The following is a 24,084-nucleotide window of genomic DNA, read 5'->3' as shown; positions in this document are numbered from 1 at the left end:
CCCATCCCAGGGGAAGATCTCTCTTACCTTAACAAGACTACCAAGGCACTCTTAGAGAAGCAAGACTGGACTTTGGTCGGAATGTTCAAACACAAACCAGTTATATTTATTTTTTGCAATAAGAAGAATAAAGGTTTATAGAAATGGATAAAGTCAAAAGAAGTAAAAGAAAAGACAAAATGTCAAAAGTAAAATCATTAAATGTTTTCTTCAAACATTACTCTGCTATCTGTTTGCATAAAGACTGTAAATAAGAATATATATTACTGGCTTTTATTTTGACATTCGTTTCAAGCACTTCCCTCTTCTCGTTTTCGGATTCAGCCACAAAAACGTAAAAAAGGAGAGCTGCTTTTCAGTGTTTGGGTTTCAAACAGAAAACAAAAAAACCTCGGTATTTCCGTGTTTCTGTTTTTTCGAATGAACCGGAGAACAAACGAACAAAACGTACACGGGCTGTCCCTAAATGACCGCTTATCTTTTATGGGCAGTGGTTATGGCGGGATGAATGCTAATGAGCGGATGTTGCGTAGATATTTTCCCGCGTTTTCATCTCGTGGGTTTGGGTTTGTTCGTTTGCGGAGTCACGTGATCCCAGTGAAAGGACACTCGCAGGGAGTTTAAAAAAAGTATAACGCTATAACCCGGTCATCTAAATGAACTGTGGACAGCACATAGTTTAAACAGACACATCATATCGATAATATGAACTTAGTGGTCGGTTAGTACACACAGAGTTGTAAACACTGACTGCGGTTGGGCGTCTAAAGCTTCAGACACCGGCGACACCGACTCCCCGCCGCTCACAGCTGTGACGTAAAACGAGCATCCACTTCAAATCGGTTTCAGGAAGCCAGTGAGCGTTAGTTTTGTTGTATTGTTGCCACGGGACTCGTGCAGTGGGCTTTAAACGTAGTAAACCCAATTAACTGCCTCCAGAACATAGCTCTCTTTTGAATTAACATATTACCTTTAAGGTAACAGCGCAACAAGATGCCACCTAAAAAGCGCAACACTGGGACGATACAGAGCAAGGAGGCGAAAAGTGCAGAAAGTGTCTCTGCAGACAAGAAGGAGAGTCCAGAGTTATCTTTTAAGAAGTAAGACGTTATCTTGTGCTCCATTACTGTCTCAGCAGTCAGCGTATACGCGTGTGTCGTTTCCTGTGTACAGTTTATTTACACTGAGCCCCCGTGTTTGGTTACTTGAAGCTACCGGTCCTCTGGCTAATGTTAGCTTGGTAGGTCCCTGTAAAGATGACTAACCTAGCTAGCTTGTTCTAACTAAGTCAGGCCTGAGGCGGTATTTAGAGCGAATACCGGCGACTTTTAACGTCTCGGCGTCACACTGACTAACTAGGAATGAGACGTAACTAGGAATGATATGAAACGCTGCTCACAACATGCATTTAAATACATCTCAATAACTCTATAACTCAAACGCTGGCTAGCGGTCAGGGAGGTCCTGCACCGGTTGTTGTCATCTATGCGCAGGTTGCGATGTCCTGTATGTGTCGTTGATGTCTGGCCTCCGTCCTCTAGGCACAGAGACAAGGATGCTGAGTTCGTGACTCTGTGTAAGAGCCTTCACGTGACGGACCTAGTGTGTGATCGAGCCTGGGCGCTGTGGAAAACTGTTCAAGAGTCTATGGATGAAATCGCTGTACGTATTTATATGTTGTGTGTCGGTACATTTGCAATGGTGTGATTCTGTTGCCTGACCTGTGGAAACAAAGGAAATGGCATGAGTGGAAATTGAATGCAGTGGTTGAAAACTAACCGATAAGAGAACGAAAGTATACATTTTGAAGACTGCTCACTTTTCTCACTTCACACTGTCTGATCAGAATAAAAAGCCCACTTTGGCATCCAGGCCAAAACCATTAAAATGAACACACACTCACAACCTCTCCATCGCTGATGCTTTTTCAAAAAGCTTTCTCAAAGTTGCCATACAAGGCTAAACAATTTTCAATAAATATGTGCATTATCCACAGTAATTGGGGCATAGAACACAAACTGTAGAAAACTGGATAGTTTTTGCTGTCCAACTGTTGCTGAATATAGAAATGGTCTTAAGTGCAATTATAGTCACTCAAATTCAAAGTTATTCAAAAGGTGCAAGCTACTCAATTGCATTTCTTTCAGATAGTTACCTTTCCATCCCTTGTGAAAGGAGAGCAGACGAGGATGCATTGCAAATAATAAGCAGACAGATATCTCTAGTGACGCTGTCACAAGTCGTCTGTTATCATCTATCAAAAGTCAACCTTGTCTTAGGCACATAGTCCAAATGTGGTTTTCTATTCTTTTTTTACCTTCTGGTAAAGGAAATTTAAACAGTCTATAAGAAAGGTGGACAAAAGTGTGATTTAAATAAAATTACACATGGTGGTATTGCCTTGTTATAACAGATCTATTGGATTTATGTTTCAGCTATAATATCAACGTTCCCTGCTTGGATAAAAGTTATTCAAATAGCATGTTATTATGTACAAATTGTAACATTTTTAATTTCTTTCCATTTCAGGACAGTCAGAAACGGGTCTGGGGGGCTTGTCTGTTTGTGTCAGGGAGAGACGCAGATGTCACCTGCTTCACCGTAACTCAGGTTCTGAAAGCAATCAGTCTGAAGTGAGTACTGCCGATGCATGACGCCGTGTTATTGGCAAATACTCATACACATCAATGCAGGTACTATGAGTCATTTTAATGGATATTCTGTGAGACGATAACCGTTGGCTGTTCACTGAACCACGGTCCATATACAAGCTGTGGCCAAACTGTCTTGAATGCGTTGAAATGTTTGGGGGAAAAAGTTCAGATCAGCTGTAAATTTGAATCCTAAATACTTTAGATCAGTTCCATGTATTTTTATTTTCTATGTCTCACACACATAAACTTGTTTTTGTAGTGTAAAGCAGTTTGTAGCGCTGGTGTGGAAGTTGGATGTGAACCTAGATACCATAAGCACCAAGGTGAATTTAGCACTGACGCGGCTGGAGAAGAAGTACGACGTGTCGCTGGCTCTCTACCAGCGGTTTGAGAAGTGAGTGAACACATCAGTACGGCACATGTTCTTCATTCATGGTGATCAGTTAAGGGCAAAATTATAATTGATAACATCTGTTTTTTTTCCAGAACATGCAAGACAATCTTTGCTTTGGCTTCTGATGATCAGTAAGTTGGAGACTTCTTCACCACATTTGTAAAATATACTTTTTCAAGTATCTTTATGGCTTTGTGTTGAATAGTTGAGTGATTGTTATAAAAGATATGATGCAGAGTCCTGATTAATGTTTCAGTGTCTCTTTTCCAAGGGAAAGGAAGACCATGCGAAGCTGCTGGACAATGTTCCTTTTAGCGAAAGGTAAGTTAACGGGTCATTTTTGTATTTTCAACCTGGACCTATTTTTCTTTGTATAACCGACTAATGGGGACAACATTTTCTGAAATTGGTCCAGTATTTAGTGAAAACACTTCAGATGCTCCTGGACTTCAATGTAATCATGTTGGGACAAGCTGGCACAGTAATTTATGTCAACTAAAAGTGTCCGTTTTCGCCATGGCAACCATTACAAGTGTCTGACAACATTATGAAAAGAGCCTCGCTCAAGGAAAAGGCTCGTTCTGAAATCTCGCTAGATGGCGTGCTGCCGGCAGATGGTGGAAACGGGACTGCCGGTCTGGCAGCGTTTGTTGTATTGAAGTACAAAATGTGTAGCGTAGAATAATTTCAAAGATTTTCATCGTTATGGCTAAATATTTCAACAACGTGGATGAGGTCTTTAAATTTAATGGCTGCAATTAGCCGATGTAGGAGGCATTAGTTATGACTGTGTATTATATGTTTGAATGTGGAGCCTATCTCAGGTTGATCACGGGTGGCAGTGTGTATTAGTGTGGCAGGTAGTTTATATCTAGGGCACAGGTGCAACTGACAGATGTAATAATGCATGGGTTTTCACCGCAAACAAGACACACCAGAGGGAGGCCAGGAAACTAATATACATCCATTTTTATTGTCAGTTGTGAACTGTAATTAAATGGGAACCTCACACAAAGATACGAACGGCTTGGAATCTCTTTGTAAAAGCGAGCAAGGAACCGGATCTTCTCGCACGCACCCCCGCGTGGCGAGTCACAAAAATCAGTCACCATATCCTATTTATTTTTGCCGGAGTTTACGGCTGTTGAGATTTTCCAATGAGACTCCTCTTTGAGCGGGACTTGGGCACAATAATAATCAGAGCAAGTGAGAAAAAACATTTAATTTCTCTGTAGGCTCCATTACATCAAGTCGTCAGAAACATTAAATATCAATCTGCTCTTTATGCCTCTTTCTGCGGCTGCTGGTTGCAGCATTATCCCTCCTCTGAAAATTTTTTAAAAATCGTTTACCCCATCAAGTCACTTGGACACAAAAACATTGGAAATAGGGTCCAGCTTGAAAAACAGCAAAGTTACACTTCAAGCCTTTTAAGCCTATTGAGAACAACAAGTCGGATCAAGCTGTCAACACATTGAATGAAATCGATTTCATGTTGCTCCATCTTCTACTTTACATCCTTCTTTCCTCTGTCGTGCTCAGCTGTAGAGCTTAAATGAATTGGAACAAATGTTTCTCCTCACGGTTACAGTTCTGTTGTTTCTCTGCTGCAGCGCTAGTATTGTGATGCTGCTTCTCATGTGCTGCTTCTCTGCTACTTGCAGGACGGGCCTTGCCGATGGAGGATGACCTGGTCATATCATTCCAGTTGCTGCTTTGTACGCTGGAGTTATTCATCAAGCGTTGCCCTCCAGACCTGCTGCAACCTCTTTACAGTAAGCTTCTGTGTCACTGACTTCCACCTGCTGTGTTTCAGAAACCTTTCTGACTTCTCATTGTATAACAAGGTTTTCAAGTCTGGAAAGTGTAACGCCAAATAATCTATATAAAAAAAGACTAAATTCGGAGTTCGGATGAAAACATGAATGCTTATTTTTTTAGCTGTCGAGCCTAATGGGATTTCAAATTGTTGTTTGCCTTAAGGCAGGGGTCCCCAACCCCCGGGCCGCGGCCCGGTACCGGTCCACGGCTTGGTTGGAACCGGGCCGCGGAAAAAAAGTGAATAAAAAAAGTTGTAATTTTTTTTTTTAATCAGTCGGAAAAATATATTATTTTGAAAAAGGACCGGATACCCCCGTGTGTACGTCTGAGCCGCGTTCAGGAGTCTTAAAGTTCGGGTTTATCGCTGCAGGCGAGTCTCACGCACCGAACCCTCTGCTGGCGTCACATTGACAAAGAATCTTAAAACATATTCAACCTGCTCAATGAATTCTGTCACTTCAGGGAAATGACAACTGTTTTCAAGTTGGCCGATAAAGTCGCTGCTGTGTGGGCGAGTGAACAGCGGAATATTCTACATGTTTCAGACGTTGACCGGGTGGAAGAGGCTTTTAAAAGAGTTTGAGCGGTACTCCAACCACAAAAGACCCGACTGCAAAAGAATAGACCTGCAACCCATTTGTAAACAAACCCACCCGGTGAATCGAGCCCGTCCGAGCTAGAAGAAAATGTGTTCGAGATGCAAATGACGGTGGCCTTAAGGGACATTTCACACAACAACTCTGCCGGTGTTCTAGTGACAGCGACCAGAACTCGGTTAGGAGCAGCGGACCAAACACACGTCTGTGTCGCCGTCTCCATTAGCGGCTCGTTACAGGTAAACAAGCGCACGGCTCACACTAATTCGGCGTAATGAGGAGTTGTAGTTTTGGCACTTTATGCCCTTCGTATAATTGTATGACGTCATATTTATTACGTCATTTATATTGCCGGTCCGTGAAAATAATTTCTGACACGGAACCGGTCCGTGGCTCAAAAAAGGTTGGGGACCGCTGCCTTAAGGTATATGGATAGAATAGTAAAATATAGTACAGTGGGAATGCACCAATCTGAATCGCATGAAATTTGGTGGGATGATTGGTTATTATCCGGGGACCATTTGATTAGATTTTGGGATCGATCGGGTCAAAGGTCAAGGTCATGAAAAGGTCAACATATTCTTGAATCGCATGAAATTTGGTGGGATGATTGGTTATTATCCGGGAACCATTTGATTAGATTTTGGGATCAATCGGGTCAAAGGTCAAGGTCATGGATAGGTCAAAATCATTTTTTTTACCATAGCACGGTCAATTTCTATCCAATTGGCATGCAACTAATGCCAACATGTTCATAATTCAATGCCCAATCTTGTGATATGCGAAGGTATGCGCTCTACCGAGTGCCCGTTCTAGTTTAAATTGTTTTTATTTCACAAAGTTACTGGTGCACAATTTATTGTTTTAATAAGAAATAAAGATCAGGTAAACTTATATATATATATATATATATATATATATATATAGCATTTTTTTTTCTAAAGTTAGTAAAGCAAAGATCAAGCCAAGCCTGATGTTGCCTTAAACATAAAATAAAATGAACCCAGTCACTACTACACAGAGAGACGTTCAGCTTATTAGTTAAACACTGGTATCAGATCACTCTTCATTGGCCGATAACCAAAGCACCGGCACATGCCTAACTGGATGGAATTCTTTGGATTGGTGCAGCCCTATAGTATAGTAAAGTATAGTTGTCATGTTTTTCAGTCATGGAAAATGTTAAACGTTATCTCGACTTCGGATATTTTGTGTCATTAATTGGTTTTATTGTTTATGGCTCTCAGTCCTTCAATGTTTTCTTTTCAGAATCAGCAATCAGCAAAGTCCCTCCGACACGAACGTCTCGCCGCAGCCAGAGCAAAGCCAAGTCCAAACCTCTGGAGCCAGAGGTGGATTTGCAGCTTCTCAAAACCTTGTGCAACGAGAATGAATGCAATGTAGAAGAGGTCTGAGCCCCCCCCCTCCTCACACACACACACACACACACACACACACACACACACACACACACACACACACACTCACCCCACCTTTTTTTATCGTACTTACAGTCATCGTACAGACACATTTTTTGCCCTCTGCTCTTTGTATATTTGGCCTGATTTGTCTTTTTTTGCAAACCGTATTTGCAGGTGAAGAATGTATACCAGACCAGTTTCTCGGCTTTCCTGGACTCACTGGATCTTTCGAAATCTCCAGATTTTCCTCCGGTAGGGATGCACACCTGCGCCACCTGTTTGGTTTCACGGTCAGCTCTTCACCCACTGTTTCCATTTGTTATCTCTTACTGCTTGCTCTTCCCATATTTGAGTGTTTGAGTGTCTGACAGCTGTTGGTTGTTCTCTTTACTGCTCGTGCATGTTTGGCTTCACATGCATGGTGTCAGGAGAATGTGTACTCAGGCAGGGGATTCATTGTTGTGTCTTCGGGTAGTATATTGCAGAGGCAGGTATGAAAACCAGGGACATATGATGCTACTGTTTGCTGACATGGACACACTCTTCAAAGAAGGATACTAGACATAGATGTTTAACTGTAACATTACCTGATTAAAGGGCAGGTGTTGTGCATTACTTACATAAGTGTCTTGTGTAAATAATCTACTCGGCTAATTGATCTGACCTGTGAGGGGCCTGGGGAAGTTGGGGAGGATTACGTTTTGAGTCATATTGAGCCTGAATATTTTATTTTAGAAAGATTTTGGAGCGTGCCTTATTTCAGAGATGTTAAACATTTTCAGGTTAAGATCTGAGGCATTGGCACGGTTACTATCGTACAATCTTCAGACAAGTGCAACAAAGACTCCACTGAGCTCGACTCTGATTTGGCGACGTATTGCCGTTTCTACTTCTTCAGCTAAAACTAATGATCTAGTGAATTTGATGCATTGTTAGAGCTCAAGACGGCTCACAGTCGAAGGAGTAATTAGCATTTCTCTGAAAACGGTGACATTGTTCTTTTATAGTCGGTAATGTTTTGGATAATTTTCTGGACCTCATAAACAGTGCTGGTGACATCAACAGCTCATGTACAGTGCAGCAGTTATTTAACACTGAAGTACACGATGCAATGCTTTTGTTTGAGTACAATATAGCATTTAGCACTTTTGGATTAAGGATAAATTGAATGTATCTGTCTCAGTCACAACCTGGCATGTACAGTTGTATAAATGAGGCACAATGAGTAGTAAACTTTAATTTTCACCACAGGCGAAAGACCTCAACCAACAATACGAAGAGCACTATCTCAAGAGTAGAGACATTGATGGACGGCTGTTTTTTGACGGAGACGAGACCGTTCTTGCCCCGAAAATCAAGATGTAATTTCCTCTTTTCTTCACAATTCAGTTTTTTTTTATGTTGGCCTGGCTAATCTGTTACAATATTTTATAGACAAGTGTTTAATAACCTGCTCCTGTTTTCAGATCGCATGGGGAAAGAACCCCGAAGAAGAACCTGCCAGATGAAGACGTACTCATTCCTCCCCAGACGCCAATCAGGTGAGCAGTTAGCGGTTACTCACCCGTTAACTCTTCGAATCATTGTTCACAATCACAATGGAGGAGAAGGATTGCATACTCATGTTCGCTTTCCTACCTGAGACTCTGTACACAGCTGTCGACCGGTGCATTTAAGGGCTAAAAAATCAAAAGACAGCGTTTATAATGAAAATGTGACCTTTGTGAAGAGTTTAAAGCTTTTTTCATTGTGTACACTAATTGTCACAGTAGCTGTGAAAATATAAAGATACACTTGCACTTCAAAGGACTGCTTCCAAAACATTACATTATACAATATCATCTATACAGATGTTTTGAAATTCTTAAAATGCAAATGTAATATTCATTGAGTGTGTGTGTATAGGTATCCACAAATAGAAAATCAAACATTCAAGATTGTTTTGGGGTGTAGATCATTGGGCATATATTTCATTGTGTGAATTGTTCTGAGTTTATGTCTCTTCAGCACTGTCTGACCATTGTTTTGTCTCATCAGAGCTGCCATGACTTCCATTCAGCAGTTGAGAGGTGACCTCACCTCCAGTGGCGATCAGCCATCGACAAACCTAGCTACCTATTTTAAAGTAAGCTTCTAGAAGTGTTGCTGCTGAATATAATGTCCCACGCAACTGCATTGCTGTGCTTAAATTTGACGTATTCCCTGTTTTCCCTCTTTCCTGTGATCAGAATTGCACCGTAGACCCGATGCAGGCGGTGCTGTTGCGTCTGGAGACACTCGAACAGGCGTTCAGCCAAAGGTTTGGTCAGGCAGTCGGCCCGCACTGTACACTCGGTTGTCAGGTGAGAACTAACACTGATGAAGAGAATGAGCAACCATGGCGATACTCCCTATGTCTGACATGTATATATATTTTCTCTTTCAGAGATTCAAACTCGGTGTCAGACTGTATTACAAAATCATGGAGGCAATGCTGAAATCGGTACTTGATTTATTTGTTATTGTTCATTTATTGAGACGCTCAGGATCATTTAAATGTAGCAGTTCCAAGGTTTACCCAGTGTGGACAGCAACAGCATCTGAATAGGAAGCTACGCGCATACGTTTCTGAAATAACTCGGTTATGTTGTTTTCCTTCCGTATTTGTAGGAAGAGAAGCGACTGTCTGTGCAAAATTTCAGGTAGGTTGTCTTTTTGTTATTTAATCACATTTAAGCAGTTCGTCAATGATGTTGTGTAATTACTTGTGAGTGCATGCTTTTTGTTTTTATTCTAAGGAAAGCGTTAAGTAGTAGTGACGCATTATTTGTCTTGCTGCTGAGTCATATGATTCCCATTCCAGTAAACTCCTCAATGACTCCACATTCCACACATCACTGTTGGCGTGCGCTTTGGAGGTGGTCATGGCAACGTATGGAGGTGGGTCCTGTAATTTTCGTAGAAGTTAATAACAGATGCACTCATAAAAAGTTACAGTTATCAGTAATACAGGTTCAAACTTCCTGTAAATGTGCAATGAGTTGTAATATAATATGTTTGTTCCTCATGATTAGAGAGCAGTTTTAAGACTGGCGGATACAACCATGATGACCCACTTGAAACCGACTTGTGTTTCCCCTGGATACTGGATGTGGTCGACCTCCCCGCCTTCGACTTCTACAAAGTCATCGAGAGTTTCATCAAGGCCGAGCCCACTCTGAGCAAAGATATCGTCAAACACCTGGAGACCTGCGAGAACCTCATCATGGAGAGAATCGCATGGAGGACGGTCAGTTTGATCTCTCATTAATCTGTGACAGTGTGCAGGTCAGGGCCCATGAGGCTCATGCATACACAACTTAAAAACTCAGACGCTGTGAAGATACACATGTTGTATAGCATTAATTTGCCCATGAAAAGAAAGAAGATCCACAGGTTTTTTTGATGTATTCATTATTATCACAGTTACATAAAAGATGAACATATAAACTACTCCAATAAGGTTTTATCAGCATTTATGTCTACCGCTGTGAAAAGAGACATTCCGTTTTTAGCCTGAAGGTAAATTCATCAAATTTGGCACAGATGTCCATCCTGGACTCAAAGATTACTTTTTGGAAGTCAAAGGTCGCTGTGACCTTACAAAACAAGTTACAAGTAACTCAAGAATTCACATGCTAATTAAGACAATTTCACACAAATGGAGTGATGACATCGTGAACATACAGGGATATAAACTGCAACTTGATTGTTTGGCGGAGTCCTAGTTGTAAAATGAGGCCGGTACCACACAAATTCAACATTAATTTCATATTAAAAATGCCATTGCATTTTAATGTTTCAAAAACACGTTGAAGTTGAACTGATTACATTCTACTGAACAACATGATTTAGCTGACAATGTGCTTCTCTGGATGTGGTGGCTGGGACGTGGTTAGGCTCAGCTGCGAAGGGGAGCAACTCAGTGGACAGTTGCTGGGAAGAGGCCTAATTTGCCTCAGATGTTGTGTTTCTCTTCCCTATATTAGGTTCAATAGGAAGTGTGCTTTTTCCTTAAGGGGCCCCACGTTAGGAGCCAGTGTCACACGCTCCTGTCACATTCCCCGGGTTTCCCCCCTAGCACAAATGATGTGAGCTCACTCAGGGTACCGTTCGTAATATTATTTATAGCCATCGGTACGCTCTGGCAGACTGCCTCTTGCTCTCCTGCCTCACGCCTACATCCTTTTTTAACCTAATATAGGGAAGAGACTCACAACATCTGATTCCCGGCAGCTGAGGCCAATTCGGCCTCTTACTGGCACCTGTTCCCTGAGCCACTCCCCTCCGCCGCTGAGCCTAACTACGCCCCAGCCACCACAATGTGTTATGGGATACTTTAAACGAATACACAAAGTTCAATAGCCTAGTCTAGTGCTCTCAAGATAATGATATAGAAACACTGTCACTGGCTGCCACTGCCTCCGCAACCGAGTGCCTCCTTGTGCACCAGGCTGCTGGAGAAATAGTAGACAAGTGGGTTGAGGCAGCAATTGGAGCTAGCGAGTAATAACACCACGGGGTGCACAGCCTTGGTCACCTTGGCCAGACCACAATGGTGCAGCAGCCCCACATGTGTGAGCGTGTATCCCAGCAGGTTGATGTGATAGGGGACGAAGCACAGCAGGAAGATGCCGAGCACCCAGTAAATAATCGTGAGCGTGTGCCGACGGCTGCGGCGCTGGCGGTGTCTCGGCTTGCGAAGCACGCTCAGCACTCTGCAGTAGCTGCAGAGGAGCAGCAAAGCGGGCAGCAGGAATGACCCCAGGACTAAGCCCAGGGATACCAGGATGACGGTGCGATGGCGTTGCGAGGACGGGTCGGGCAGACAGGGCTGGTGTGGGCGAGTGGCTGCCAAGTGCAGCAGAGGCAGACTCACACTGAGCACCAGCACCAGGCACCAGATCCCCCCACTGACCAGCCGTGCGACCCGCAGCCGGCGGCGTGTGGAGGAGAGCGGGTGCACCACGGCAAAGTAACGGTCCACGGCAATGCACACCAGGAAGAAGATTCCCCCATACAGGCTGATGTATTTGAGGATGAAGGTGAGGTGGCAGTATGCCGCTCCCTGAGTCCAACTAGACGAGTCTCCCGTCTTGGAGGACGAGGCTCCGGCCTTTTGGCGGTAGTAGTAGATCCTCAGGGGCAGAGAGATTACGAAAAACAAGTCGGCAACTGACAGGCTGACCATGTAAACGGCGGTGCTGTTCATGGTGCCGGGAGATAGACACAGTCTGCGCAGAGCCAGGCCGTTGGTGGCCAGCCCCAGCAGGAAGATGACGCCGTAGGACACTTGGTAGAAGGTGAAGCGGTAGCTGGTGTCCACGGTGCAGTTCGACAGAGCAGAGAATGGCTCGCTTGGCACATCGGTCATATTCCACAACTCCATGGCCCAAGATAATGAGCTGACTTTAAATCGCTGCGTCGCTCTCATCTCTGGAGGAAATGAGTTTGGTTGAAGGGAAAATAAGACGAGAGGAAGGAAAAGGAGTTAAATATGTGGCAAGTAAAAAGATAATGAAAATGTGAAAAATGCCCGCTTTTTTATGGAATGTAAATTTGCTGAGGTGACATGAACTATGGCTGACATAGCTCAATTCATATTTGATGTGCAAGGAAGGCGACAGTCAATCTGTCAATAAAGTTTTAACTGCCGCTTCCTGCTCTCATAAAACAAGCAAACATTTGGTTTCATTACATTCAGAGTGGAGGAGAAGAATCGCCTCACCATGTAAAGCTGTTGCTCCTGCAGTAAATTCACATTTAGTGATGTTTGTTAAGTTAAGCCTTCGTTGAGCTGGTCAGAAGGGTTGATTTATTTATTTATTTTTAGACTAGTTTGTGGCAGCGGAGCAAATATGCAGTTTAGCATCTTTTAGTCAATAATTACAATTATTAAGGAGGGTATATAATATATATTAGCTATATAGCATTATTTTTTCAATTTGTGCTGTTTCTTGCATGCCATTAATAAGTAATGTAGGCCCTTTAAATGACTCCACACACAAAAGGACCATTGAGTTGTAACAAAATCAGTGACTGAAGAATTACAAGAAAGCTCCAACTATTATCCAAACACGAATGCTATTTGCCCTTGAACATTTATTTAAACAATACCATTGTGAGATCATTTTGAATACACACATGTTGATCCTCACTATCCTCTTATTTCAGTCAGCATTCAGGCTTTCCTTTCTCTTTCCTGTTTTATTCTGCGTAACATTATGCGATGAGACTTTCTTTTCTAAGACATGACAAGGCATTGAACACTTGTTTTTCCAACTGTGATCTTTTTTTTGCTCTGAACATAAACTTTGTCTGCTTTGGTGATCTGAAAACAACTTCTGTCTAAGCACTCAGTCATCTCATTCATTTAGTTTCTTAATTGCAAAATCCCCAATGCGTTCTCAAATATTTATCCCCTGTCTTGTGTTGAGATAAACCTTGATGGATGTATACCGGTAATGGCCGGCTTCATCCGTGTCCCTACTGTACATGTACAATTCTAGCACAATCGGCTAAACTGAGAAGAATATTGAAACGGAAAACATCCTCACTCACCAGTATTGGTTTCTCATCCATGCAATGAGGGTGTGAAAAGGCTGACGCTCAGCAGCAGGATGAGTCGTTGGGAAGCCGTAACGGGGCACAAGCTGACCATCGGAGCCGTTAACGCCTACCCTCGCACACAGGTCAGGGTCTCCCTCGCTCCACTTCTACGGCACACTTGTTGTGGTTTGTTTTTATGACTAAATTTGAGCTCATTCAGTCAACATATTTAGTGAGCTTGTGTATTTAATTAGTAAAGGTCCCGAGGCTGGCTTGTTGATGGACAGTTCTCTGGTCTTAACCAACTAGTTGTCACATTAAACTTAATTTTTGTGATCAGTCTTACAATTGAGCACAGATAGTTTCATGACTGTTATGTTTATGGCTGCTTGTTAAAAAGCCACCATGGGGATTGGGGTAGATCATTAACCACACAGGCCGAGGAATAGCAATAATTCACTTAAAGACGGCGCTGTAATCCTGTATCTTGTGTGTCAGCCGAGAGTTTGTCGCTCCCTGGCACCTGAGAGAAAAGGAGTAATTCATGGATTCTCCACAAATATATATATATTATACGTATTAGGACTTTGCGACACATCACTTGGTCCTTGTGAGATGAATGGACCATTTTTTTTAATGAAGGACACGGCATGCCTCGATCAAGAACTCATGTATTCTCCTGCGCTCATAACAAGTACATCTTACCTTCATGTTATGATAATCATTGGATGTTTTTTTGTTTCTGCTGTGTAATATAATAATCCCTCTTTTCACTTTCAAAATGTTACTCGTATCATCATCACTACTATTGTTTAGGATTGATAGATTCTTACACATTGTGTGATTATCATGTTAGTTTTAAGTCGGAATGATATTTTCTGCTTGAATCCATTACAAATATTTAATTTGTGTTGTGTAGAGAAAGTCCAGCTGCATCTTGATTAGAAGCCTGTTTCTTTGTATTACATGTCGTAGTGTTGGAAGCCCAAACATCGCAGCATAAGACTCAAGAAATGGCTAATTGTTTTAATTGTCTCAAGGAGGCCAGTTTTAAGTTCACACTCTGCATTATTCACCAGCTCCGTCTCAAGATTGCAGCAACCTGCATTGCTCTGTTTTGTAAACGGGCTTCTCCCTCGAGGCAAGTTGTCGCTCGTCTGCTCATGTCTCACAATCAGAATGAGCCTGACGGGGGCAGACCCTCCGGCTGAGCCGCTCGACAGGAATGCAGCGGTGCTCGGTCTTGCAGCATGCAGCTTTTACGAGAATGAACCAACTCAAGCTGCAGAATATTCGATTTACACTGTGACCTGTGTTTTCACTTTACCTGCTACAGATAAGAAACCGAGTGCAGTTTTTTCCCCCACCTCCCAAAGTTTTTCACACAAACAGCCACTTATTCAGATAAGGCCAGTGGGAGTGCTGGTGCAGTGCCTGAACAATGCATTTGTGAAGAATTGACCAAACCTGGAATCAACATTTTAAAACACATTGGCTCGTGTGCGCTCATGGCACTGACCAGCCACAGTACCCGTAGCTGTGTTGGCACCTGCATGAAGAATCAGTCCAGAACGATGTTTTAGTAGCAACACACACCCCGCTCACACTTCATGTAGTGAATGTCAAACTCAAAAACCTTTCAGGTTAACGACTTTTATTTGCTTTCAGTTTAAAGGGCAACGCTGTTATAGAACATGCTGCTCTATAAGGTGTCTTAGTGGGGACACAACGACTTAGACAACGCACAGCACATAAAACAGTTGTAATCCTGGTTCAGCGTTGCCAAAGCATAACTTTCCTTCGTGAGAATCTGCTCTGAGGAATAAGACTACATCTGCAATGTCTTACAGAGGCATACGCTCATTTGCTGACACCTGTCATCGCCACGAACACACATCATGAACTCCAAAAATATAGAGTTTCCAAACTTGTGTGGTGAATTAGCACCTTGATAAATAGTCTTTAGGCTTTACACTCTTTAGTGTTTTTAAATGTTTCTTCTTCGGCTTGTTCCATTCTTCTGTTGATCACTAGCGATCAGTGTCTTAACTCCCAGTCTCAAAACTCAGTCGTGTCAAGTGGATGATGGATTCCTTAGTAACCATTGTGTTAATGCGTTATGATCTTCAAGGCCACTCTTCTTCCACCTCCGTCCTCAGGTTCCCCAGCAATCAGTGAATCATGAATACACTTTACAGCTCTAGCTGCCACTAGATTGTCGACTCACTGTCAAACGCTTTGGTTGTCTGAGTCGTCAGGGTCAGGTGTTTGGGTGTTGTGATTGGACTGCTTTGTGAGCTGTCCATCTGTAGCCTGTCGAATAGCTTGGCCCCTTTGTGCCAGACGGTGGACTTGCGTTTGATGGAGCTCTGGATGGTCTCCGAAGTGAAGTAGTAAATGACTGGATCAAAGCAGCAGTTGGTCACTGCTATGCACAGAGCAATGGGGTAGATGGTTCTGACCACATCTTCTGCCTTGCACCCCGTTAGGACGTTGGAGCGGACCATGGCATAGAAGATGAGATTAACGTTGTAGGGAATGAAGCAGAAGCAGAAGATGAGCAGATGCACGACGATCATCCTCAAGATCTTTTTCGTGTTGACGGACCCTCCGCGGTTGAGGGTTTGGGGTTTACTCAGTGTCCGCAGCACCATGACCGAGCAGAACACGTTGAGTATCAGCGGGATGATGAAGCCAACAGTCTCAATGAACACCACCACCTTGGACAGCTCGGCCTTCCACTGTTTTCTGGAGTAGTTTTCAAAGCAGTAGTTTTTGGAGGAGTTGGGTGAAGTGGTGTCCAGAAGGAACCCAGTAGGTATACTTCCGGAAAGAACCAAAACCCAAACGGCACAGCAGGCCAGTTTGGCGTTCCTCTTGGTACGTATCGCTTGGGACCTGAACGGGTGCACAATAGCCAGGAACCGGTCCACGCTGATGCAGGTGAGGAAGAGGATGCTGCTGTACATGTTGGTGTAGAACAGGGCCACGGAGATCTTGCACAGCACACTTCCAAATGTCCAGTCGCGCGTGATGAAGTAAACGATCCGAAAAGGCAGGCTCAGGACGAAGAGAGAGTCTGAAACCACGAGGTTTATCATGTATGTCGTGGTCTCGTTCCGCAGCTTCAGTGTGCAGCCAAAAATGTAAACAGCCAGCATGTTTAAGATGAATCCAAGTATAAACACCAGGCTAAAAACCCAGCTATACAGAGGGTACTTGAAGTTATCACTCTTGTTGCAATGCATGATTGATTGATTCATGCTGTCAGACATTTTTGAACCGAGTTGTTAAGTCTGTGACGTATACAGGGTACAAAGGTTCTCCTCACCCGTTCACTTGTCAGTCAGAAAAATTCCATGTGCGGCTTGTTGCTACTTCAACCAGTCGGGGAAATTTGCATTTCATTTAGCGAGGAAAATAGTCCTGAATGCCCAGTTCGTGGGGTTCTTGTTATGAAACACTGGAAAGTATACAGCAACTCCACAAAATACCTGTATTAGAATCCAACGTCCTTTTTTTGGATACAAGAAAGCCGTCTTGCACATCCAATAGTCCTCGTTGGAATGACGTGTTCAGTCTTTTCCAGTTGAAATGTTTATTCCTTTGAGAGAAGAGTCATGTGCCTCCCTTCAACTCCGCGAGCAGTCGAGTGGTTCTTCCCTTCTTTTGTTTCCTGTCTGTTCTTGCAGCAGCCGTGGGGGGAGGGGGGAGCATGGTTATTGTTACTTTTATGCCCCAGAGGTTAGACTCTGCCCCTGGCTTACCGTCAGTCGGGAAGCTCTCAGCAGGCGGCAAGTCAGGCTTCACAAAGAACTCACCGGAACTCAGAGGGAGGAGCCGCCACCGGGGCCAAAGTCCTCCCATCGCTGCTTTGATATTGCACCTACCTGCAATTTGAATAGTGTCACTCGATCAGAAACTATATTTATTATTTATTCATTATCGCCACAAATATAGCGTGTTTTGGATCAACCTCCCATAACTTTAGACCTGTTAAACGGGAATATACTGCATAAAACTGTGCAGCGTTGGCATCCGTTACGCGTCCTGGATGCCGTTAGGAAAATCGCACATCAGGTGTCCTTTGGAAATGTGTTGTCAGCCGGGCGTGGTACGCGTGACACACAGAATTTACTGACGGCAAGTCCGTACCTGTGGTCTTTGTGGAGATCACTGAGAAGTAAACCACACCCACTTCCCTGTATGATTTCATCACAGATGTCTTGGTGTGTACATGCTGATATATATATACAGGACTGTCTCAGAAAATTAGAATATTGTGATAAAGTTCTTTATTTTCTGTAATGCAATTAAAAAAACAAAAATGTCATGCATTCTGGATTCATTACAAATCAACTGAAATATTGCAAGCCTTTTATTCTTTTAATATTGCTGATTATGGCTTACAGCTTAAGAAAACTCAAATATCCTATCTCTAAATATTAGAATATCATGAAAAAGTATACTAGTAGGGTATTAAACAAATCACTTGAATCGCCTAATTAACTCGAAACACCTGGAAACACATTTTCAAATGTTTGATTTTGTTTTGCTGTTATAAATCTTTTTTTTAACTTGGTCTGAGGAAATATTCAAATTTTATGAGATAGGATTTTAGAGTTTTCTTAAGCTGTAAGCCATAATCAGCAATATTAAAAGAATAAAAGGCTTGCAATATTTCAGTTGATTTGTAATGAATCCAGAATGCATGACATTTTTGTTTTTTTAATTGCATTACAGAAAATAAAGAACTTTATCACAATATTCTAATTTTCTGAGACAGTCCTGTATATATGTGTGTAGGAGAATAATGTGTGTGTTTATGTTTAATGTGACTAGTGACTCATTTCTGATAAAGGGGATTTCTTTGGCGATCACTATAATCAGATATACTGGAGGGAGTGTCCTCGGATAACCACAACGATCATAACTGCTTTAATTTGACAGTTGGGGTTTTGCAAATGAAATTAGCGGTGTGTATATTGACATATTATAATTCTGTAATAATTACTCATCATTTTCAACAACTTGATAATTATCTCTGAATTGAGAAGGATGCACTGCAGTGCAACACGAACATACAGTGGCAGCTAGCCTCGTAACGTCCCTGGTTCTTGTTCCTCCTGTAGGTTATTCTTGTTTCAGATTGCAGAAGTTCATTGACCGAACAAACGGACCGCAGTATCTCCACTGATCGTGTTGTGATGTTTATCAGATTAAATGCAATTCAAAGTGGAAAAAATTCAAATTCTGTTTCATATTAGCAAAGCGGTATTGATTGACTGCTCACATCTTGGTAAAACTGTAACTAGCGTCAGTAAAAGTGTTGCCCCTTTGTCTAGATTTCATTACTTTTAAATTAATTCCAGTAAATGGTGCAAAAATAATGCTCAACATGTTTAAAAGACTCTGGGTGTTTGGTTAAATGTAAATAATCAGGTTTGTGTCTCGGCAGGACTCGCCGCTGTTTGAGCTGCTGAAACAGGAGCATGGAGGCGGAGCAGCAGATCAGGTGGAGACTCCGGCCAGTTTCAGCCAACCACTGCAGCACAACCACACCGCGGCTGACCTGTGAGTCCGACAACCCACAATCTGTGGGTCTCCGAGCTGTCGCATTCGGTTTCGAGACCTATTTAGCTGTTGTGAAACCACCGAGTCATCAGTAAAACACTGTCACCGTGATGAACTAACTGCTCAGGATTCTGGTATTTAAAAATATATATATATATATATATGACGTCTCTTAATTTCCATGACATCGGCCCTTTAAGAGTCTTCCCTCCGTTAGCTTTGAACCTTTTCTTCTATTAAATGAATTATCTGTCCATGTAATGGACAGTTGCTTGTTCACGTTCATGTTGATGGTGTCACTGACGGGGCCCAATGGGTTTCTCTGTTGTCCTCTCAGATACCTGTCCCCCATGCGTCCAGGCCTTCGTGTCTTGCCTCCTGAGTCCTCGGCCACGCCCGGCTCTCAAGCCTCCGCTCAGCCTTTGACCCAGCCTGGCGGCGGCCAGACTCCCCGTCTCCCAAAGTCCAACTCGCTCAGCCTTTTCTACAAAAAATGTAAGGTGACGATCACATTTTTATTTGGGTTTATTTAAGCTTCACAATAGGTTTCTCTGGATAACTTGCATACAATAACATAGACTTGACTGAATGAAACACTGCTGAGCTCCACTTTTCAAATGGAACAAGTAATATGATAAACAAAAACGTTTTTCTTATCACAAATGTATTTCCAATTTGACTGCAAACTGTAAATGGCTTGAAGAAAGTATGAATAGATGACAGCTGGTATTCTTGGTGTTTGCTCTCTTCAGAGTCCTTCAGGGTTTGCTCTGTGGTGTCCCTCTCTGCAGTGTACCGCCTGGCCTACAGCAGGCTGCAGATACTCTGCTCCTACCTGCTCGCCTCCCACCCGGAACTGGAGCCCATCATCTGGACCCTGTTCCAGCACACGCTGCAGCATGAGCACGAGCTGATGAGAGACCGCCACCTCAACCAGGTGACCTGACGACGACACGCCGCTCTCTGTCACGCTGTCCTATTCCCTCGCTCTGTGTTTTGACTCGTGTCTCGCTCCCCTGTTCTCTCTGCGGCTCTTTCCTCGTGTTTGTTTTTAGTTTTTTAAATCTCGAAATGCCTCTCATTGTTGTTATAGTTGATGATGTCGGCCATGTATGCCATCTGTAAAGTAAAGAGTGTTGACCTGCGCTTCAAGACCATCGTCACAGCGTACAAGAACATGCCCAACACCAACCAGGAGGTGACAACCTTTAAGACTTCTAACTCGTATCATCCTTCAGGTTGTTCTTTTTGCATGTTGAATTATTTTGAACATGTCTTTGCATCTCACTTTGTGTTGTAGACCTTTAAGCACGTGTTGATCACTGAGGGCCACTATGACTCCATCATCGTCTTCTACAACCAGGTGTTCATGCAGAAGCTGAAAACCAACATTCTGCAGTATGCGTCGACTCGGGTGAGACACAGTTTGACTTTTAAAACATGCGCAATCAGATCAATGAGCATGCGACTAAACCGCTTTCATTGTTGCTGTTTTATTTTTTGCAGCCACCCACCCTCTCTCCAATCCCACAAATACCTCGAAGCCCCTACAAGTTCCCCAATTCACCTTTGCGTGTGCCCGGGAGCAACAACGTGTACATCTCCCCTCTGAAAAACACCCGCACGTCTCCGGGTATCATGACTCCTCGCTCCAAGTGAGTTCTGCGGAAACTTCACCCACGAAGTGACGTGATTCTTTACATGGTTTTTTGAGGTGGGGGAAAAAAGCACATTTGCACGTTTTTGTCTCTCATTTGTGTTCTTTGCCTTTTACAGAATGCTGGTGTCCATTGGTGAATCTTTCGGGGTACGAGCCTCTTGCATTTGCTTTGTTGCCTATTGAAGGATACTTTACAATTACACCGACTCTGTCCCCTCACTCACTCTCTCTCGTTTCCGGTCTGTTTTCATCTGCAGCTGTCCAATCGGTTCCAGAAGATCAACCAGATGGTCAACAGCAGCGAACTCTCCTTTAAAAGGACTCTGGATCTCGGCTCGGGTCCGAAGCCTTTGAAGAGGTTACGGTTCGATGTGGACGGGCAAGATGAGGGCGATGGCAGGTTGGTCATAAATACGGTGTTTTATTTGTCGTGGCGTGCTAGCCCTCTCTCGGATTTATCACACATTTATACCTATATTTCAATTAGGCTCACTTTTTATGTTTTTATTTCCAGCAAATCTGGAGGAGATTCTACACTCATACAGAAGCTTGCAGAGATGAGTAAGTGAAAACTGCTTCATATACTAAATTCCAGTTTTATCTTTCGATATTCCCAATTCTCCTTCTCCGTGTTTGCTTCCTGTCAATGCTACGGCGTGTGGACGAATGTTTTTCTGACATATTGCTGATTTTTTTTTTTCATAAAGGCTCCACTCGGAGTCGCATGCAGGAGCAGAAGATGAAGGAGGCGGAATCAAAGAAGGAGTAACACTAAAAGCTACTGAACTGCCCTGCACTGTTGATCACACCGGGAACTCTTCGCTTTTGTTCACACACAAAGGGAAACACGAGTTTCTCTTGACATTTAGTTTTTGATTTTAGTTTGTATTTAACTTTGAGGAGTAATATGTGAATACAGAGGGCTTTCTCCTCTCTTTTTGTTGATGCTTTAACTGTGTTTTAACTGAATAATGATTGATGTCATTGAAGATTTAGTACGTTTGGTTTTTAGAGTGCTCTTAGTTTGTGGGTGTTTAAAGAAATATTTTTTTCGCTCTTATCGATGTTCTCAACTTGAGATACATTGCTGGTTTCCTTGTTAAGTAATCCATCAGGAACGTCTTCTGTTGACCTTTTTCTTTTGTAACATAAAAAAAAATAATGTTTGAATCATGACGCAACTTCAGTTGGATTACATGTCGGCTTCAGAAGGGAAATTGTCTTTCCACTCAGCAGTTTTACTTTCAAAGTGATATTTAAATGGGAACTTGCTTGAATTGTCTCGGAAAAAGATTTTGATTTATTTCATTAAGTAAGAATTAGAAATAAGAAAAAGAAATATCAAGGAAAAGTATATAGCATATCATTTGCACTCAACCCAAATTCATGTAGTTAGGATTTGGTTGACGGGTAATGTTTCTCTTTGTGTATAGTTATATAGTAAATAGTTATACTTTTGAGAGTTGAAAATGTTCATCCAATGCAAACACGTCCTCACGTGTTTCAATTAGGAGACTGTATTTCATATTCTCACATTTTTTTACGGATGAATTGATTTATCTTTGGAGCGTTGCTGAGAAAGAGGGGTACAAGATTACAGCGGCATAATGCGCACCACATGGAGCATTAATATGTGGACTTCACTCCAGAAAAGTATACCAAGGTCAAATATATTGGTAGACATTTCAATTACCAGAGTTTTTTAATTTAAATGTGTTTATATTGTACGTTATTGAAGTAGTTCCTTGAAAATGTAGTAAATATTTCTTTTGAAAAAATCATTTTGTTTTTGTATTCCTTTGCATAGAAGTAACTCCATGTCGGCATTATCTTCTGTGTTAATCAGTTTTCTCTTTTACCTTCGAGGCCATCGGCCATCGAAGCCAGTATTCAGGGATTTACCAGCTGAATGACCAAAGTGATGTCATCATGTGGAGTTTTATGCAGTTTTTTTGTTTGTGGTGCTTTTAAGAGAGAACTGTTGTTTGATTCCAGGTTTTATATACTGTGATATGCTGTCAGTTTTTTGTTGTTGAGGAAAATACAATTTGAGTGTTGGTTATAAAACAGAAACATGACGAAGTTGAGTTCTCTTTTCTCAAGATTCAAGGAACACATTTGTCTTTTATTGTGGTCGAGCTATTTCCCAGTGCCCCGTTTCCCATCCAAAGGTTAAGATGATCTTAGTAACATTATCTCCTGACTTTTAATGATGATCATGGCCAGTTTAGACCATCTCCTCATTGTGTTTAAAAACCAGAACAATTATTTGTATATTTCAGCTGTGATTTACAATCTTGCTTGATCACTTCCTGTACTGCCAAAAGATTTGCAGTCACAACAAAGAGCTTCATGTCTACGATGGTCATTTCTCTCCTCTGTTGTGCAACATTTCGGGTTTCACACACGATTTCAGAAGATTCTAAATTGCATCACAGTTGGATTAAATCTCGAGTTACATGACAGTCTTTGACGGTGGTTGACAAAAAATGTACATTTGTTTTCCGAGATTGCTCCATGGTAAATTTATTTTTACGCCGGCTGTGTCCAATGAGCTGTCCAAAGTTATTTTAAAGGAATTCAAGTAATTTAAAGGAGAAGCATCGAATCCACACATATTAGAAGCTGGAACCATGAAACACTGTTCCATGATAAATGGCACCACTATAGCTGCCAATTCATTATTGATTCATCAGCCAGTCATTTCAGTTTATATATTTTCATATGTTGGGTATGCAAAAATTGTAAAGTAACTTGAAACAAAAGCAAATAAAAATAGAGGAGTACAATATTTCCTTCTGAATTGTAGTGGATTAGAAGTACAAAGTGCCAACAAAATATTCAAGTAAGGTACAAGTACCTCAAATGTGTAGTGTGTTGCATTCCACCACTGCACACAGTTCAGTGGCTCTGATGTCTACTGACAAAGCCAATAAACAGAAGCAGAGAAACTTCTCAAAAACAAAAGAAAGAAACAATAATGAAAGCAAAGAATAGTGAGATATTGAAATGTGCCAAACAAGGTGAAAACAAACCATGCAGCTGTTTCAATAATAATACTATTTTAACTGGACTTCCTTAAAGAGAATTGAATTGAGAGAGAGTCGTGCAACTAATCAGTTTATCTTTGACCTTGCAGCTCCTTGTTTTTCCCCTCAGCTGTGAACTCCCTCCAGCTCCTCTGGGGGGACACGGTGACAGCTGCTGCCTGCTCAGGCACTGTTTCCAACGCGGAGACTCGAGTTAATTCCTGTTTGAACGCAGAAACAGTTTGATGTGGGCGCAGCCGAGCGTGAAACACTTTGAACTGGCTACGTTTTAATTGGCCTGGCCCCATGGGGGGTGGAAGTGTGTTATTGAGTTTGTGGGTGCTGATTCCAAGCAGTCGGCCTGTAGC

The 24,084-nt window shown here is 42.3% G+C and overlaps 3 protein-coding genes across 3 annotated transcripts; 1 reads left to right on the top strand and 2 right to left on the bottom strand.

Annotated features, from left to right (window-relative positions):
- Positions 1–899: 899 nt before the first annotated feature.
- rb1 (retinoblastoma 1) lies at positions 900–22,765 on the top strand. Its single transcript, XM_056411341.1, has 27 exons — positions 900–1,100; positions 1,542–1,662; positions 2,530–2,633; positions 2,914–3,048; positions 3,141–3,179; positions 3,320–3,369; positions 4,713–4,823; positions 6,735–6,874; positions 7,061–7,138; positions 8,138–8,247; positions 8,353–8,427; positions 8,924–9,011; positions 9,115–9,228; positions 9,312–9,368; positions 9,536–9,567; positions 9,729–9,805; positions 9,940–10,154; positions 18,912–19,027; positions 19,365–19,522; positions 19,819–19,964; positions 20,121–20,225; positions 20,328–20,441; positions 20,534–20,682; positions 20,804–20,834; positions 20,945–21,087; positions 21,202–21,248; positions 21,395–22,765. Exons 1-27 carry the CDS (start codon positions 994–996, stop codon positions 21,454–21,456), a joined length of 2,724 nt encoding a protein of 907 aa, XP_056267316.1. The 5' UTR covers positions 900–993; the 3' UTR covers positions 21,457–22,765.
- Positions 11,160–12,407, bottom strand: LOC130191683 (lysophosphatidic acid receptor 6-like). Its single transcript, XM_056411343.1, has one exon. The coding sequence runs from the start codon at positions 12,336–12,338 to the stop codon at positions 11,310–11,312; it is 1,029 nt and encodes a 342-aa protein (XP_056267318.1). The 5' UTR covers positions 12,339–12,407; the 3' UTR covers positions 11,160–11,309.
- LOC130191682 (lysophosphatidic acid receptor 6-like) lies at positions 15,091–17,196 on the bottom strand. Its single transcript, XM_056411342.1, has one exon. The coding sequence runs from the start codon at positions 16,726–16,728 to the stop codon at positions 15,664–15,666; it is 1,065 nt and encodes a 354-aa protein (XP_056267317.1). The 5' UTR covers positions 16,729–17,196; the 3' UTR covers positions 15,091–15,663.
- Positions 22,766–24,084: the final 1,319 nt, after the last annotated feature.

Source organism: Pseudoliparis swirei, chromosome 3, assembly GCF_029220125.1.
Source record: "Pseudoliparis swirei isolate HS2019 ecotype Mariana Trench chromosome 3, NWPU_hadal_v1, whole genome shotgun sequence".
NCBI lineage: Eukaryota > Metazoa > Chordata > Actinopteri > Perciformes > Liparidae > Pseudoliparis > Pseudoliparis swirei.
The sequence above is the reverse complement of the archived record's forward strand: the minus strand, read 5'-3'. Positions and strand labels throughout refer to the sequence as shown.

What these genes read in the sequence shown, in the direction of transcription:
- rb1 (XM_056411341.1), top strand. Translation starts at nt 994, where the DNA reads ATGCCACCTAAAAAGCGCAACACTGGGACGATACAGAGCAAGGAGGCG. An exon ending in AATCTCCAGATTTTCCTCCG is followed by an intron (nt 7,139 to 8,137) that starts GTAGGGATGCAC and finishes TTTTCACCACAG; the next exon opens with GCGAAAGACCTCAACCAACA. An exon ending in CAGCCTTTTCTACAAAAAAT is followed by an intron (nt 19,523 to 19,818) that starts GTAAGGTGACGA and finishes CCCTCTCTGCAG; the next exon opens with TGTACCGCCTGGCCTACAGC.
- LOC130191683 (XM_056411343.1), bottom strand. Translation starts at nt 12,338, where the DNA reads ATGAGAGCGACGCAGCGATTTAAAGTCAGCTCATTATCTTGGGCCATG.
- LOC130191682 (XM_056411342.1), bottom strand. Translation starts at nt 16,728, where the DNA reads ATGTCTGACAGCATGAATCAATCAATCATGCATTGCAACAAGAGTGAT.